Here is a 16901-nt window from a genome sequence, read left to right as displayed (position 1 = left end):
AAATGCAATTAATTCCCCTTCCACTGCAAAAGAAAACCCCTGAGAAAGGCAGAGCTGGGAGAGACGCCTGTCACCAAAGGCACGAGCTGGTGTTCCAAGTCGACAATGTTACATTTTATGGAGACCATTTCTTTGAAGTTTTGGCCCTGAAAACGTGTGAAAATTGCTCCGGCAAACCCAGAAATCTGTCTGTTCATTTGCAAGCCATTTAGCAGGTTCCATAACCAGAATGAAAAGCCGAGGGATGTAAATTAGCACCCAAGTAGCATTGCAACCCCCACCACGGATGTGCAGCCCGCCCTCTTCCCCCCCCCAGCTGGTACTCACAAGTATCAGCAACCTGCCCTCTCCAATCTAATCTTTCCCCATCTTCCTCATCAATCAATTTGTCCCATAAAGCTCCCTGACATGCTGAAATATCGGCTAAACATCCACTCCATCCGTTTATGCAAATAGAATAAATCCATCCCGGCTTCTCTAAATATTGATTATGCTTCTTAATTTATCGCAAAATAATAATAATAATAAAATGAAAAGTTGGGAGCCGTGCTGGGGAGAGACGGGGGGCAGGGGGAACAGTTTGTGTCTGGAAAATAAATGGCAGCGAACACGGAAAAGGTGGAGCAGGCTGTGTGGCAGGGACGGGGCGAGAGAAACTCCTGGACAAGGCTGTTCATTTCTGTCCCCAGCATGGGGCAGGGGCTCCAGTATTTTCACTGGGGCAATGATGCGAGGGACGACCGAGGCTTGGCCTAGCTCTGAGCATTCAGTGGGAACTGCCTTCCAGACCCTGGATCTCTCCTCCAGCCCTTTAGACCATCACAGGCTTGGTGTCAGGACTCGTGGGTTCTACTCCCAGCTCTTGTGTGGCCTCGGGCAGTCACTTCCCCACCCTGTGCCTCAGTTTCCCCACTCAAAGTGGAAGCTCATGGCACCAACTTCCCCCCCCATTATAAAGTACTTTGAGAGCCACAGCTAAAAGCCCGATAGAAACAAAGCCTTCTGTAAACAACAACAGTGAAAGTTTGTCGGGCCCAAGCACAGACCATTGGGTGCTGATCCTCAGCGCCCCATCCCGACTCAGCACCAGCGCGCGCCCCCAGCCTGACAGCCAGCTGGGGGCTGCGGACGGCCACGGCCACGAGAGCAGGTTCCTCCCAGGTTCTAGGGGCCCAGGAGGGAACAGCTGCCCAGAGGCGCTGGACTGTGCTGGAAGGAGAGGAGCGTCACTGCAGCTCGTGAATTGGCGTTGAGGCCAAGTCGTGGGCTCCAGGCGGATGGCGCTGCTCTCCCCACCTTGCCTCCGACAGCCCCGACCCCACCGTGCACCGCAGCCTGCTGCAGCCAGAGCGGGCAGGGCACGCCCAGGAGGCAGGGAGGGCAGAACATGCCACCTCAGCCACGGCACAGGGCGACGGACCTCGCGGTGCTCTCCAGTGACCCCGTGTAGCCGGGCCAGAGCACGGGGGCTGGTGCCAGAGCGAGCCACCTGCTCAGTTACCACCAGCAGACGGGGGCCGACGCTGCCCTCAGAACCCTCTGTGGCTCTGGGAAAGTCACGGCCAGAGCTCTGCCTGCAGGATGCCCCAGTGCCGGGGCCAGGAGCACCTCGGGAAGGGACCCCCTTTCCCTGCCCATCGGAGCCATCCGGGCTCTAGCATCCTGGCTACTTCTCCCCTGGTCCTGTCCACACTGGAGAGATTCCCGGGGGGCGGCCCTGGGGAATCCGGTGCTTTATTTATCCACAGGCAGAGGCAAAGCAAGTCTCTGTTCCCCCCATGCACGGCACCACCACCTGCACTGCACAGCCCTGGCCTGCAGAAACCCCTCCTCCCCCTGCAGCCCCTGGCCTCGGCAGCACAGGGACCAATTAGCACCTCTGCTCCTGGTGTTTCTGTGAGCTGGGCACCTGCCCCTGGGGAAAGGGCTGAAGCCAGCAGCTCACTTGACACAGAGGCCATCCAACAGCTGTGGGGTGGGGCCAGCCGGGTGGCTGCAGAACACATCCACAGGCTGGGGGGCCTGAGCTCGCTCCCCGGGCTCCCCTGTGCCTTGCTCTCAGAGCGCTGGATCTTTGTAAAGCCCCGAGGGCAGACAACGCTGTGCTCCTCTCAAAACCCAGGTTTCAGAGTAACAGCCGTGTTAGTCTGTATTCGCAAAAAGAAAAGGAGTACTTGTGGCACCTTAGAGACTAACCAATTTATTAGAGCATAAGCTTTCGTGAGCTACATCCGATGAAGTGAGCTGTAGCTCACGAAAGCTCATGCTCTAATAAATTGGTTAGTCTCTAAGGTGCCACAAGTCCTCCTTTTCTTTTTTCTCAAAACCCAGTATCCTAGGACCTGGAAATGCAGCATTCTCCCTACTTTACAGGAGTTTTGCAGAGGACGGGAAGGATTTTCAGTCCTGTTCCGTGGGGTCAGCTGGTGGGAGGTTTGTTCACATGGGACAGGGTGTCTCCGCAAATGCTAAACCTGGCTCCCTAAAAGAAGCTCCAGGAAAGGAAAGATACATAGAAAAGGAGATAAGGAATGCAGTTCTGCGTGCGCACACACGTGTGAACACACACACGCAGACACGCCCCCTTCTCTCCTCTCTGCTGTTCACGTGTCCATTGCTCCATGAAAGACAGGGGAGAAATAAAGCAAGGCTGTTCTTGGCCCCCCCAAGGGCATCTCTCTCCTTGGGCACTTGCCCTAGGGCGTAGCCATGTTCACACTGATGTGAGCGTGAACCATGAACACCGAGGAGGGGGAAGAGGACTCCCTCCATCCCCTGCCTGCTCTAAGAACCGAATCTTTGGACGGAGAAATACCGGACTTGTCACTCAAAGCTGCTCCCAGGACAGCTCAAGCTGCACTCGGCCCCAGCCCCAGCCGTTTTCATCAGACACCCAGGGTTCATCTGAAAAGATTCGGCCAAACAAACACACAAAAACAAACAAAGAAAGAAAAAACCTGGCGCCAAGAGAAATCAGCGACCACCTGATTATTTTTCTTCGTAACAATGAAACCCAGTTTACATCTCAAGTTAAACCCCAAGCCCTTCGCAGTAACTACCTGCCCCTTTCACCAGCGCCCAGGCACGAGACCGAAAACTGACCCTAGTTAGGAAGCAAGAGCCGGATAACTCCCCACCAAAGGCCGGAAATGCAAAGAGAACCAACAAACAGGGTAAATAATGACAGTCTTTTCACGTCCTTCCCTTGTACGAATCTAAAGTGTTATCCCAGATCCCACACATGAATTTCCTTTGTTTTTCCCTTCAGATAACGAGATTTTTAACCTGATGCTGCCCCTTTAAATATTTGGCAAATAGAAAATAAGTGTAATACAATTTCCTCAGTGTTATAATTTAAGATTAATCCATATTGTTATGGCACTAAATAAATGCTGTAATATTGAAATGCAGCTTGACAGAGTGCCAGGCGTACAATTAAAATGTTATCCAATGGGTAATCACAAGCTAGTTTCTACGTTATAAGTGCCACTTGCAATCTGTCGCCTTTTGACTGAGAGAGAGAGAATGGAGGAGCGGTTCTGATCAGCACCACTTCACGTCCCAGTGCTTAAAAAGCCAGACAAACACAACCTCCAGAGCAAACACCTCCAGAACTCCCCCTGCCAAGCTCAGCTCCCCCATCATCAGACTGGTACCACTCTGAATGCACTCCAGAGCCAGCAGAAAGGTGCCCGTGGGACGCAACAAGACACAAGCTGCTGAGGATGTGGGTCTAGACTGAGAAATGACCCACTGGTCACACCCCTCTCCCCTCTTATGGTCGTAATCGCAGCACTGGTGATCCCATTAGCCTGCGACTTGGCAGACTCTGGTTCAAATCCCTGCTCTGCCAGAGTGCCAATGGGACCTTAATCTCTAAATTCTCTGGCCTTGCTGCATGGGGAGGAGGAATCTATCAAGACAGTAAGGTGCTCGGATATCCCCATAACAGGGTCAGGAAGCAGCTGTTCTGGACGGACAGTGGCTGCCCCCCAGGGGTAGGTGCACTCAGGAAGTGGGGGGGATGCACAGCTCTTCCCTGGCTGCAAGGGAGTGCAAGACGACTGGGCACTTGCTCCCTGTGGGGACAGACAGCGCCCCGGGCCAGCTGGAATCAGGGCAGCTTTGTGAACCAGGTCAGCTAAGGGATCTCTTGGGTGGTGCCTCTACCAGCCCCCGGGCTACTCACACAGCAAGGTGCTACTTGAACCCAGTCACTGCAGCCAATAAACCCTGGGAACTGAATCCAACCCCAGCCCACCTGGAGCTTCCTGCGCACCTGCCCCTGGGTGCGATTCTCCCACCGCTGCTTAGGCTCCGCGCCCTGCTTCTCCCGCCTGACCCCTCATGTCACCATTCGCCCTGCACGCAAGGGGTGTCAAACGCTGCGACTCTGAGCTGAGCGGTGTCATGCCCACTTTGGCCAGGTGCGAAGGACAGCGGGCACAGAGGGGCCGGGTGGGGACAATCACACCTGGAGCTTCTTGCATCCAAACCGGGGCCGGGAAATCCTTCCTGACAGCCTGCTTTGCTCCCTGCGTTTCTGGAACACAAGCAGGAGGCTCTGACCAAGGCTGAGCACTGCCACCCCGGGTAAATCCAAAGGGCCTTTGCCGACGAACTGCAGTCTGTAGGGCTGAGAATCAGCCCTGGAATTGCTACATTAAGTTCTCAGAAAGTGTTTCAAATACATAAAATGCCCACAAAGGGCGAGAAGGCCGAGCAGCCCCTTTCTCTCAGGCCCCGAGCAAAGCAACAACAAAAAAATTACCAAAACAGAGTGTAAGCAATAAAGCAAAATTGATAGGTAGGCCAGCTCTAAGCCCCGCTAACATAAATATTGGTTTTATTCAGTGAATCCCACTCCAGCTTCAAGAGGAGAGCTTCTTCCCCCTGCTATTTGATGACATATTCCTGATTTCTGAGTTACCCTACAAATAAATAAAACAGAGCTGGGCTTTGATCCGTGCTACACACACATGCTGAGATTTCGCTAAGTCTGGTGGCTTCCAAAAGGGGGCTCTGGTAATGGTGCAGCTCAGCTCACATGGGGTGTGGTCTGATGCCTGCTGACATCTGTCTGTCCATCTCAGAGGATGCTGGAAGACGTGCGCATGGTACCTTATATCTGTAGCCCTGGCACAGCTGGGAATAAGAACACGGGACTCCTGGCTGCACTGCACCTCCCGCTAACTGGGCCTGCCCCTGGAGCTGCCGGCTCTCCACAGCAGAGGCCTCAGCTCTTTGCAGGTGGGGCGTTGGCTTGGTCTGTGGAAAGAGTCTTTGTTTATCGAGCCAGCTCCCCAAGGTGTTTCCCTCGTGGCTGCCCCCGGAGATTTGTTCTTTTACACAGCTGTGGTCCTGCCTCAGCCAGAGTGCTGAGCCCCGATTCCCTGCCAGGGGGGCGAGCTCACCAGTGTGGGTACGGGCTGCCAAGCCCAGCCCAGCCCCAGCCCAAGGGCTGCAACTCACCCGCCTGCAGAGAGCATGCAGCAAGCCCACCACACTGCAGCATGGGGACAGTGGTTTCTCTGAGGCCCGTGAGCAACGGGTCCTGCCTGGACTCCAACAGCTGCTTCTCCCTCGCAACTACTGATAGCTCGCAAGCGGTCGCTGCACCTCAGGTGGGCTCCTCGGCCTCCCCCAGGGTCACCCCCACCCCCCTGCATTTCTCCAGCCCCGCAGCCCCTGAACTGGGCAGGGACACGGCCTGGGAGAAACGGTTCAACACACGCATCCCACAACCAGCAGCTGGATTAACACAAGGCCCAGCCCCCCCACCTCTGGGCACTGAGGCAGGTTAAGAAATCCGGGGGTGAGGAGAGACCAGCCAGGAGCTCAGATGCGTCCCCAAAACTTGGGCCAAGCTGCTTTGGTCTGACCCATGGGCCGGATGTCTCCCCAGGGCTGTTTGTGTGGCCATCCTGCCTCCAGTCCCAGCCTGGGGGAGGAAAAGGGCCTGGGAGGGCTAGAAGTGGGTCAAGCCCCCAGGCAGTGGAGAGCGGGGGTGGGGAGAGACATGAGGATACCACCTTCGGTTCGATAAGCTGTGGCGGGGAGAATCAGTCTGAGGCCCCAGAAGGGAAGGAAGGGGAAATGGGGGTTTGATCCCCTGGGATCGGCTCTTCTCCAGTCCAGAGGGATTCCCACATCCTGACCTGGGTGTACAGTCCAGCCAGGGCAGAAGGGAGCTGAGAGTTTGCAACTCTGGGCCCATCTGTTTTACTGTATTTTACAGAGTGGATGAAAAAGAAACCAGCCCAATAGTCCCATTCTTGGCGAATGGAGTATTCACACATTCTGCCCTGTGCGCTCCACGGGTCTTTCCAAAACAACCTATCAGCATTTACAGGAAGTGCATTTAACACAAGTTCCTTTGCCCAGCCCGGCCCTGCCTCCTCCCTATGTTCCATTCTGAAGCTGCCTGTTTAAACTCCGGTGCTAACAGCTACAGATTCCCCTTCCCCTACATGCACCCCTGGGATACTGGGTTGGTCAGGTGAAGGGGACATTTGTTCAGATCTTGGGGGCTCAGCACCATGGGGTCCCTGGGAACAGAGATCAGTGACTTGCACAGTACATTTTTCTTCCCCTAATATACACGTCCCCCTTCCCCACAGGATCTCTCTCTCTCTCTCTCTCTCTCTCATGCCTAGACACACACAATCACTCACAGGATCTCCCTCTGACATCACCGGCAGCTGGAATATTTATATCTCTTTCACCATGATGAATAACAAATTTATACCGAAAAAAAAAAAATCCCTCAGTACATCAAAGAGATTCACGTCCCTGAAACAGGAATCCAATTTCATGTTATAGCATGGCCGCTCTGGCACCCCGGGGTCAAGCATTCATTTCCATATTTTGGGGCAATCGTAACAGTATTTATTAGAGACACTTAGTGTCCGCAGGTGAGATCATAAAAGGTGCCGTTCATCTAGCCCCGGCCGCTCTGGCTCCCCACAGACATGCACACACCAGTGTCCCTGCCCAGATCCAAATAATAACTAATGAACAGATGAAACCACTCCAGCGTAATTCCACAAGATTTTGGTTTCTTCGTATTCTGCTTTTTTTCTCCCTGACACATGTGAATTTACCTCCCGCCTCCCCTCCTCAGTAATCTTCCGCAGGAGGGTCCCTAATAAGGAGCAGACAAGTTAATCTCAAAATCTGTTTTAACTCTGACACCTACTTCTTAAAATGCAATGCAGAGGCTGGGCCGGCAAGCCACAGTAACACACAGGCGGAGAGGAAGGAAAAGCTCCTTTTGGGATGATGGATAGCTAACTGGTCCCTGCAGCCCTGGATCTTCATGCTAGCTCAGGCTGTGCCTGTAAAAGATGGAAGGCTGTCGTCTTCCACCGCGCCCAGCCGGTGTGACTGGGGCTGGATGTACACAGTCCCCCACCCACCTATCCACTTTAAACGAGTCAGATTTAATTTTAAAGTAACTAAAAGACAGTTGTGAGGCGGTTTGCCTCAAGTTCCATTCTTCATTCTCGCTCCCACCCAGCACTGGCTTTGTTGCTTCTCTCCTGCTCGGTGAATTGCTGCTGAAGAGACACACAGCTGCACATGTATGTGTGTGTGCGTGCGATCAAGGGCTCCTGTACCCAATTCACCAGCCTCCGATGACGGGGATTTGGCTGCTTCCAAGGTCTTAGGAAATTAGAGAAACAATCTCCAGCCCGTTTAAAAAAGAAAACACGGCCCCACCTGTTTCTGACCCATCCCTTTCTCGGGAATGCCGGAATATAAAAATTAAGTGTTCGGACCGATCCCAGTCTGGAATTTAATCCACCGAGACAGCTGCAGTGAGAACTGGAGCAGGAGATGCTGGCAACTTGGGCCCTGAGGGCTCGTAACTGACACACGATGGGGCCTGATTGAAAACCAGAAATCACCAGGATCACGTCACAGCAGTGCTCCGGGGCTCCCTCAGCTACTCAGCAATGTTTGGCCTCAGCAAAACTCCTGCTCCTGCCTTATGTAAAATCCCTTCCAGGCTGCTGCTCTCAGGGTACGGTATTATTATATATTACAACAAATAGAAAGCTTTTCTGCAGTGACAAATAGCACTACATGAGCTAACCTATATATTAGCCTATAAAAATGTCACAAGGGCAAAAATTTAGACTCCGTGTAAAGTATCGAGTTCACAGAACCTCTTTGTCGAAGTTTTCCACTTCTTCTTTCCCTTATTTCATTTATTTATGGGCATTTCCACCATGGTGTCTGAGCACCACGTGAGATTCAAGGTCCCAGGCCAACCTCCACCCTCTGCCAGACCAGTGTGAAGTTGGAGTAAGTTTGCAGATTTACACCAGGAAAACTTTGATGAGGCTGATTTGCTACTAGCAGGACTCTCTCCGGTCTCTTTCCCAGACAGTGATGGGGTCTGGCAGGCTTTTCATATTGATCCAGCGATAATCTTTCAGTTCCTTCACAGAATTTTAATTGTGGAACAAAGTGACTTTTATAGAAAATCTGTTCTATATTACAGGGTATATTCCATGCGGGATTGTCAGTGACTTTAATGGGAGTTAGGCAGGAAAATTAAAATATGCCCCTATAGGTTCCAAAGGACAAAATCTATTCTGTTCTGTTTGTTTCTCTCTGTAATTGCATCAGAAATAAGAAATGTCAAGCATCCAAACTCTGACGTATCAGAAGTCACACGGGCAACTTCCCAGAACACAGTGCTGCGCCTATAATGCATAAATCACACTTTGCTCTTGTTTAGTAACTTGCATTAGAGAATTTCAGCGCCCTTTACAAAGGTGGGTAAGTGGTCTCCATATTGTACAGATGAAGAAACTGAGGCACAGAAAAAGACTCAGAGAGCGAGGAAGTGAGGAAGTGAGAAAGCTGGAAATGGAGCCATGGGGTCACGATTCCCAGTCCTGTGCGACAGAGCTGCAGAACATTCTCTGACATATTCATTTGCATGATCTTTGCGCCAAAACCAGATGCAAACCGAAGCATTTGGCTGTTCTAACTCCCAGCTTTGAATGATGGGTTTAATAAAATAAAATGAAACCTTTTTATCTTATATTCTGCGCATCCTCCAAGTTACCCACAACCTTGGAGCCATCTGCAAAGTATTCTGGGACGTGTAGTCCCACGCTTGAAGGGGCAGCAGGGGAGGGAGCCATGTTACAGACAGACAACCCTAGGGCCTCATTTCAGGGCCACACATGACCTGTTAATTGCACTGTGGATAACCCTGACCAAGAGGCAGCCGGTACCAAAGCAAAGGAAAAGACAGATGTGGGCGAGACATTGGGTCCTCTCCTCAACGTGTGTAAGTCGGGGCAGCTTCCTGACTTCAGGGGAGTTACGCTGATTTGCACGAGTTGGGGATCCGGCCCTATCCTGCAATTAACGTTCTGCACCTGTCTTTCCACCTTTTCGGTTTACCGCAGCCAACCCACTATTTTGTCTGGTTATTTATCAGGGAGAGTAATTATTAATCATCGTTCATTACCGTTAGCCACGTTTCCAAAGCACTCGGCGCCAGGCCATGAAGCAGCAGCGAGAAAAGAATGAAACTGGGTTAACAGCTAAATAAGTAAACGTACGGAGTTCTAATGTCTCTTCCTTGCAACCAACTGGGCTACTTCTCCCCCCTCCAATTTAGAGACCCAGCCATGGCTAGCTGGAGGGGTTACACCCAGCTTTCCCAAGCACACATTTGGGGGCTCCATTACCCTTAATACGTTTCTATTGTGAAGGCTCGCTGCTGGCAGCAGCTACAAGAGGAGTGTGTCCTGAAGCGGGGGGTGGGGGGGGCGGGATTCTAACTTTGCTCTCAGACGTCTCCCATTTAAAGGAAGGCGAGAGGGCTCTTTTGTGGGTACCGAGCAGAGGAGTGCAGGGTATTCAGAGGCGCTCTGTCGTCCCATTATTAATGCTCGCAGGCTGCACTAATGACACAGGTAAGTTGACAGCATACATCCTAGCCGCCTGCTGGACTGCATCTCGTTTGTTCAAACATACTCTCAAAGGTGTCCAATCATTTATCAAATTGAAATGACCGTGTCGCGTTCCAAAGGCCCGGAGCATCCAAATCGCCTCCTCATTTCCTAGCACCCCCTTCCCAAAACTCCACCACCGCATGGGCTGGCAAAAGGGAACTGTTTGCAGGGCAAGTCTCCTTGTCCTGCCTGTGCCCAGAAATATGGCATTTCATGATTCTGCCTTTTTTCATTCTCTGCCGTGTCACAGACTCCAATACAAATCTACTAATCCAGCAGGAAATGATGGACTCCAGAAGCCCAACCAATTAAATTTAGACTCATGAAAAGCTCGGTGGCTAGTAAATTATAATTTTTATTAGCTTGAACAATGTTCCCGTAAGAGAAAGTGGAGACTCTCCCATGAATGGCTCTTGTATAATTTATTTAACTTCATGGGCCTTGCCAAAGCCCGGAATATTTTTAGATCTTTCTGTTGTTGGGTTTGGCTTTTTTTTTTAAGCGAGTTTCTGGAGGGGTATTTTTAGACTCATACATGTTATTTTAACAGACTTCTTTGCATTTGGACTTCCATATGTCACACAGCCTCTCCTACAAGGCTGGGCAGGTTTCTAAGAATTGCTGGAGTCAATTTCTTCGGATGCGCTATTTGCATCAAGGCTCTGCCTGCCACTAAATTAGCATCACCCAGCGTGGATAGTCCTATAGAAAAATTCCACTTCTTATAGGAATAATTAGACATGATGGTGTAGCAATTCCCAGTGGAAAAATGCACATTCCAAAATTGAGCTTTAATTTCCCAGTGTGTGTGTTAACCGCAGCTGCCTTGCATAACAATGTATATCTTACAGTTCTTGTGCAAAAGATCAGCCCTGGCAGTTCCTAGCTGTTAGCTGTGCATTGCCTTTGATGTCTCATGCTACTTGTCATTTATAAGTAAAGATGGTTAGAGTCTTTAGAACATGTCTTTGAACAGTAACTCTTTTAGCACCTATTTAATGCTGGTAACTGTGTTGCAAAAACACTCACTGGTGTCATGCAGTTAATGAGGTATTTACTAAAATGTATTTTCTTTTTTAAAAAAGAAGAACACTAAAGGCAGTGGGGGGAAACCCCTTTACAGGGTTTTTCTCACCAGGAAATTACTGGATTTAATGATAGCTAAATCTATATGAAGATCTATTATTCCTTGCAAGTTTCAGGGCTTGGACGGTGGTGGAGTAAAAGATGGAAGTACTCCACCAGAAATTCTCGGCTTGCAGTCCTTTATGGTCCCTGCTAGAGACGGCTGCCATTCCTGATTACTATTAATCTTTATTAATTAGTATGATGATTATATTTGTGTTCCTAGCTGCAGCAGTTCACAGATTATTTCTTATTGTCAGCCCCATTCAAGCCGAAATGCTGAAACATGCAGCTACCTTGGAGGGGTGGCAGGGGAGAGAGAGACAATGTTTATATTTGGAGGTTTCCCTAAAAGATAAGAATGTCTCTCTTACTAAATAAGAGTCTACAGCAATGTTGAAATTTCAGCAGCTCGAGGCAGCAGGACTGCTAAATAACCCTGCTCCTCTCTCTCTCTCTCTCTCTCTCTCTCAACTTTCACAGCTTTGACTTTGGACCATCTGCATTAGAGACCAAAAAAAAATCTACCACTGCACTAAAAATAACGCTACAAAACATTTTAATTGCACCTTTTGTGACAAGGTTACTATAACAGCACTTTACCATAAAATTTCTACAGCAGGATTATAAAACTCTCAGCACTCCGTTTTAAGAAAAACAATTTGTGAAACATTAAAAGCTAACTCCAAAATCAAGGTCTTTGCAGCTGACTTAAAAAAAAAAAAAAAAGGACAGTTTGAGGGGAGAGAGGAAAGCTTTCCGCGGGGAGAGAATTCCACAGCAACAGGAGTATTACAATAAATGCTTGATCAACTATGTATGCCTTCTGGAATTTTGCCTGACTAGAAGAATGACTGGACATAAAAACAAAGTTCATTCTGAGCAGCGCTTTTCTTATTAGAACCAATATACCCCCAATGGATCTGTCTCATTTGGGGGCCTTCCAAGCCGTACATTTCAATTTTTATCCAAATCTCAACCTGAAAATTGAAGGAGTTAAAACAATTCCGTCAGGACAGGTTTTGCTCGTCGTCGTTCCTAAGACATCCCATGTGTGTATGTTTAAAAGCTGAGAGCAGGGGGTTAAGAGACATTAATAACCTTTTTCAGATTAAAAAAAAAAAACTGGCAAAGCTCCATCCAGTCTAGTCGGTATATTCCTACTCAACGGCCTCTGGTCCTTGTGAGGTCGTTCCCTGTATTATAATTAAATACTCAGTGTCAAGATACCATCAATAATTTATTCTACAGGAATCACCAATTTGCTTACCTGCAAATTTTCTCATCTCCCCCGAATTCCCCAATGAGACTTAAACACAACGCTGAGGGCTTTAGAAAGAGGGTTTCTCTGAGCTACATGAGGGACTATGTGCTTGATCCAGTGAAGACTACATGGGGCTTTGGATCAAACCTTCTCTGAAGCGGGATGGGGCACTGTCTGAACTAGGGGCACTAACCAAGGAGCACAGAAGAAACAAGATTTAAACACAAATCTGACAATTTGCCCTGTTTGTCCAGCTTTATATTTTAAAATAAACCCTGGTGTCATTTGGGAGCATCTGTTTCTGAAAGGCTGAGCTGCAATCAGCATATTGCAATTTTGAAAAAAACAAAGGGGAAGGGAAGAAACAGTAAGAGGAAATACACATTTCATCCAGGGAAAATTCTGCAAACATATGATGTAATTATTTAAAATACAGCACATTTAAGAATAAGTATGTCTAGATCATTGCGTTTGTTATTGGCACTTTTTTTCATCTCATCATGCTAAAAGCCCATTAGTAATTATGCAATTTTTGTGTGTCATTTTTTTCTTTTTAGGAAATTTACAGTCTTCTTTTGACTGCGCTCCCAGATGACAATTCTCCATTCTAGTCCATCTCATGCCGTCCTTTTTAATCCACGCACTAATTGTAATCCCATTAAAGCAGATATAATTTTATTAGTATTCACAGTTCATCAAGCTAGCAATAATAACTCTTGCTGCTGAGTTTAAAAAAACTGCAAAACATTTACTCTGATGTTTAAAGCAAACTGTAAACAAACCGAGCTAGCTATATGCTTGTGCAAGAGTAGCACTGCATCCATCCATCCTTAAATGTATCTCATACATATATACCGTGTACACAGCCCTTCTTTCTTGACATTATAAACCAGCTAACAGATTTCAAATCCAGCAGTCTGTGCAGAAAAACTTTGAGGACAAAAATATATTCACTTGCGGGTTAATAGGGAGGCAGCTGAGAGTAGCACACAAGAATTCCACCATTCCCACTTGCAAATACATTTGCAGAGGGAATATGGAGGAAATAAGATTTCTAACTCCAATCTTTCATTTCGCACAGAGCAGAAGCTCCCTTTAAAATCCAGTCCACGGCGGATCAACCCTTTGGAAACCTGAGGAGCCCACAATACGCAGAGCAAAGGCAAAATGTGAGGGCCAAATCCTGAAGCCTCAGCTCCATTTTCCCTTACTCCTCTCTCAGGCCAGTTTCCCACTGCCTGAGGCCTGAGAACAGCACTATAGTGGGGATTGACCCCGGCCCTTTGGATATACATCAGTACTGAAGACAGTGAATACACACCTTACCTCCCCAGAAACCCCGAGCTGCTCATGCATATAATTGACCCGCTGATAGTTTTTTATTGTGTTTTGTTTAATATTAAGCATGTAGCTAGTAGGTACCTGGTAGATTTCCCCTCACCCCTCTCTGGTTGCAGGCTGCTCTGAAGCATTAGTTGATTAAACGGCCACTGCCGATGATCTCCAAAGACCCTATTGCATCTCACTGGGTCTATTTTTCTTGCCACACTTTGTATGCCTTTAGCAGGATACCGGAGGCACTTGTTAAAGCTGTTGCATGGCCCTGCAAACCCATTCGCACCCTGACACTTCAGGGCTTTATATAGAAACAGGATTTTCTAGTCCTACACCCCCAGCCCCATTAACACAGCCCGGCACACGCCACTGCCCCAATCGGCAAGGCCCCAGCCAGCCCCTCGCTGCTCCCCGCGTCCTGGCACGGAGCAGCCCTTTTGCTCAGCCCCCCGAACGCCTCCTTGTCGTCCCCCCGAGGTTCTCCGGGCTCTGAGGGCAGCGAGGGCTTTTCGGCGGGGTTGTTTTCCTTTCGCCGCCTCTCGCCTCCAGCCCAGCGGCTGCACAGAACAGCTCCCGCTCGGGGACACAGACCGCTAGCGCCCCGCACGGAAGCGGCCCGGGGGACCGAGCGGGGCAGCCCCCCGCGGAGCTGCGCGCTCCCTCCCGCCGGCCTGGCCGCCGCGCAGCCCGGGGACCCGCGGCTGGCTGCGGGGGACGGCCGGGGACCCCACTGACCTGTGTGCGCCGCCATGGAGATGGGCGCGGGGAAGAACTTGCCCGGCTGGAAGTGGCCCGGGTGCTGCACGGGGCTGTGGCCGGACGCGGCCAGGCGGCCGGCGCTGCTGCGGTGGCCCACGCTGCCGCGCTCGGCGAGGAGGTGAGGCGGGGGCGCGAACTCGCGGCCCTCCATGCCGGGGCCCGCTGCACGCACCCCGGCGGGCGAGCGGCGGCGGCGTCTCAGCGGGGCAGCGCTCGTCCTTCAGGGCTCCGGCGGGCTCGGGCCCCGCTTCTGCTCCTGGCGTCCCGGCTCATCCTCTGCGGAGGGGAGAGAGACAGAGCGTGAAACCGGCTGCAGCCCAGCTGGGGGACGGGAGAAATCCCCGGCCCTGGCTCCGGGCTGATCACCGAGCCGCGGCGTTGACGGGGGCAGGAGAGGGTTTTAAAAATACAGAACCCGCGCAGCGCCCCCCCCTTTTAACTGGCACCTTGAGGAGACCAGCCCCCCACCCCAAGGCAGAGCAACATTTTACCCAAAACGTGAATTGCATCTGCGAGGGGGAGACAAAAACCTGCCCCCGGACCTGAAAATCCCCCCGGATCTATGGGCCCCGGGCCGCCTGGGTCAGGCCTTTTGACGGGGCTGGGCTGAAAAATAAAATAAAATAAAATCTCTCCCCGTTCCTCGGAGAATGTATTTCCCCGGGCCGCCGACCGCCCGGGCCAGCCCTGCGCGGAGCCGCCCCGCGGGCGCAGGGGACACTTCCCCCCAACTCTGCCTTCGGGCAGGTCGCGCTGGGCCGCGGCGGGGTCAGTTCTCTGCCGCAGGAGCCGGGCCTGCTTTCCCCACCCTCCGCCCTCGGGGGGAGAGAGAAGTCGCACGATGGGCTCCGGTGGCTCCCCGGGACAGCCCGTGCAAGGAGCAGACCCCAGCGCCCGGCCTGGGAGAGAGAGGACGGGGCAGAATTCGTGCCGCTGGCCCCGAAATAAATCTCACCCTCCGGCCACCGCGGTGGCAAACCCTGCCTTCGGTGGGCAAGGCCGGGGCTTTAAATTCTTCTATACACTGTTCCCAGACCAAACAGTTATGTAAGGTGCTTCCTGGGCATTCACTCCGTTTGCACACAAGGCTGTTTGGCTCGGGCCCAGCGCCTGTAACATTAGGCCAAAAGGAGGAGGAGGAGGGCGGGGGGTCTTGCTTCATAAATGTGGGAAAAAAGCGAACGGTCAGGTAGCATCTACGAATTTCACGAGCTCCCTACTCTCAGCATTTTGCCTGCGTGTATAAATAAATACAAACAAAGCGCCGGCACACCCGGGACCCGAGAGAAGCCAGCAGTGGGTTCTGCTCCTGCCACACCATTCCTCGCCGTTCAAATCCCAGCCCCCCGCCCCAGTCCAGGGCTCCCAGACACTCGGTTTTGCCCAGTCTTCTCCTTCAATCTGTATTGTTTTAACGTTTCATCTCACCTCCAACCAAAGGAGAATAATAGATTCACTACCCTTAATTGTTAACATTCCAGGGGGGAGAAAGGATATTATTTTAACCCGGATCATAACAACAAAGCAATTAAGATGTTTTTCATTTAGCGAATACCCTTTTCAATTGCTATATTTAATGCTTCCAGCCCTACAGTGTCTTATTTGCAGACTACTTTTGTGTTTGATTTAATCTATAACCGAAAACACAATGTATTAAGTGAATACATATTTGCACAGCTGATAAGTATTTTATGTATATATTTAGATGGGGAGCTTTTGCATTGTAAATAAATTCGAACTAACACAATGAGCTCTCTTTGGTTTACAACTTAATACAAAGGGGGGGTGGGTTTTTTTCTCCCCCTATTGAGATCATAATCTCTCTCTTTTAGCCTAGCGAATATTTCCTACTTTGCAATTACAGGGAATTATTGGAAGGATCCTTCGCTTTGCAAGAATCTTACGGAAGGGGTTTTTTTCTCAGCAGTCAGCCGAAATCACCTAAAAAGCAGCGGAAATGGGTCTGGGTGAGAATACAAGAAAACACCCACTTCAAAGCAATATATAGATATGAAATTCACAGGGGGAAAAATTGCAGCCTGCAAGACAAAGCTCAGTTCGCAGTTTCAGCAGCCTGGCGGGGTGAATGGTTTCACATAGCAACGCGGACGGGAAAGCTTGTTTTGCGGAGGGAAAGATTCCCACTCTCTGATTCATCTCGGGTTCAGATATTTTTTAAATGAATAAAAGGACAGCAATCTGGCCAGGGCCTGGGTGAGCAGGAAAATGTCCCGGGATCAGTTACAGGAAGGGGGGCTGGACACCCCGCCCCGCAGTCCGCTTTCGGCTTTGTTTGCACGATGGAATTATTACTCTTATTTGTCAGGATCGTGTCCTGTTTGCAGGCCCGGGTGGAGCAGGCAGCGGAGAAGGGCTGGGGCCGAGGTGTTACACACGTTCTTCTGCCTGAGACCGGCGGGGGTTCGGTAACCCCC

The 16901-nt window shown here is 50.6% G+C and overlaps 1 protein-coding gene across 5 annotated transcripts in view; it reads right to left on the bottom strand.

Moving 5' to 3' along the window:
* Positions 1–16901, bottom strand: part of BAHCC1 (BAH domain and coiled-coil containing 1) — an 88766-nt gene that overhangs the window by 57995 nt on the left and 13870 nt on the right. For all 5 annotated transcript variants that reach the window (XM_084648357.1, XM_084648359.1, XM_084648356.1 and 2 more), the window contains exon 2: positions 14443–14742. In XM_084648357.1, the coding sequence (XP_084504483.1) occupies positions 14443–14617 (175 nt within the window). In that variant the 5' untranslated portion in view covers positions 14618–14742. The remainder of the gene's footprint in view (positions 1–14442; positions 14743–16901) is intronic.

Source organism: Lepidochelys olivacea, assembly GCF_965140295.1.
Source record: "Lepidochelys olivacea isolate rLepOli2 genome assembly, chromosome: 14".
NCBI classification, from domain to species: domain Eukaryota; kingdom Metazoa; phylum Chordata; order Testudines; family Cheloniidae; genus Lepidochelys; species Lepidochelys olivacea.
The sequence above is the reverse complement of the archived record's forward strand: the minus strand, read 5'-3'. Positions and strand labels throughout refer to the sequence as shown.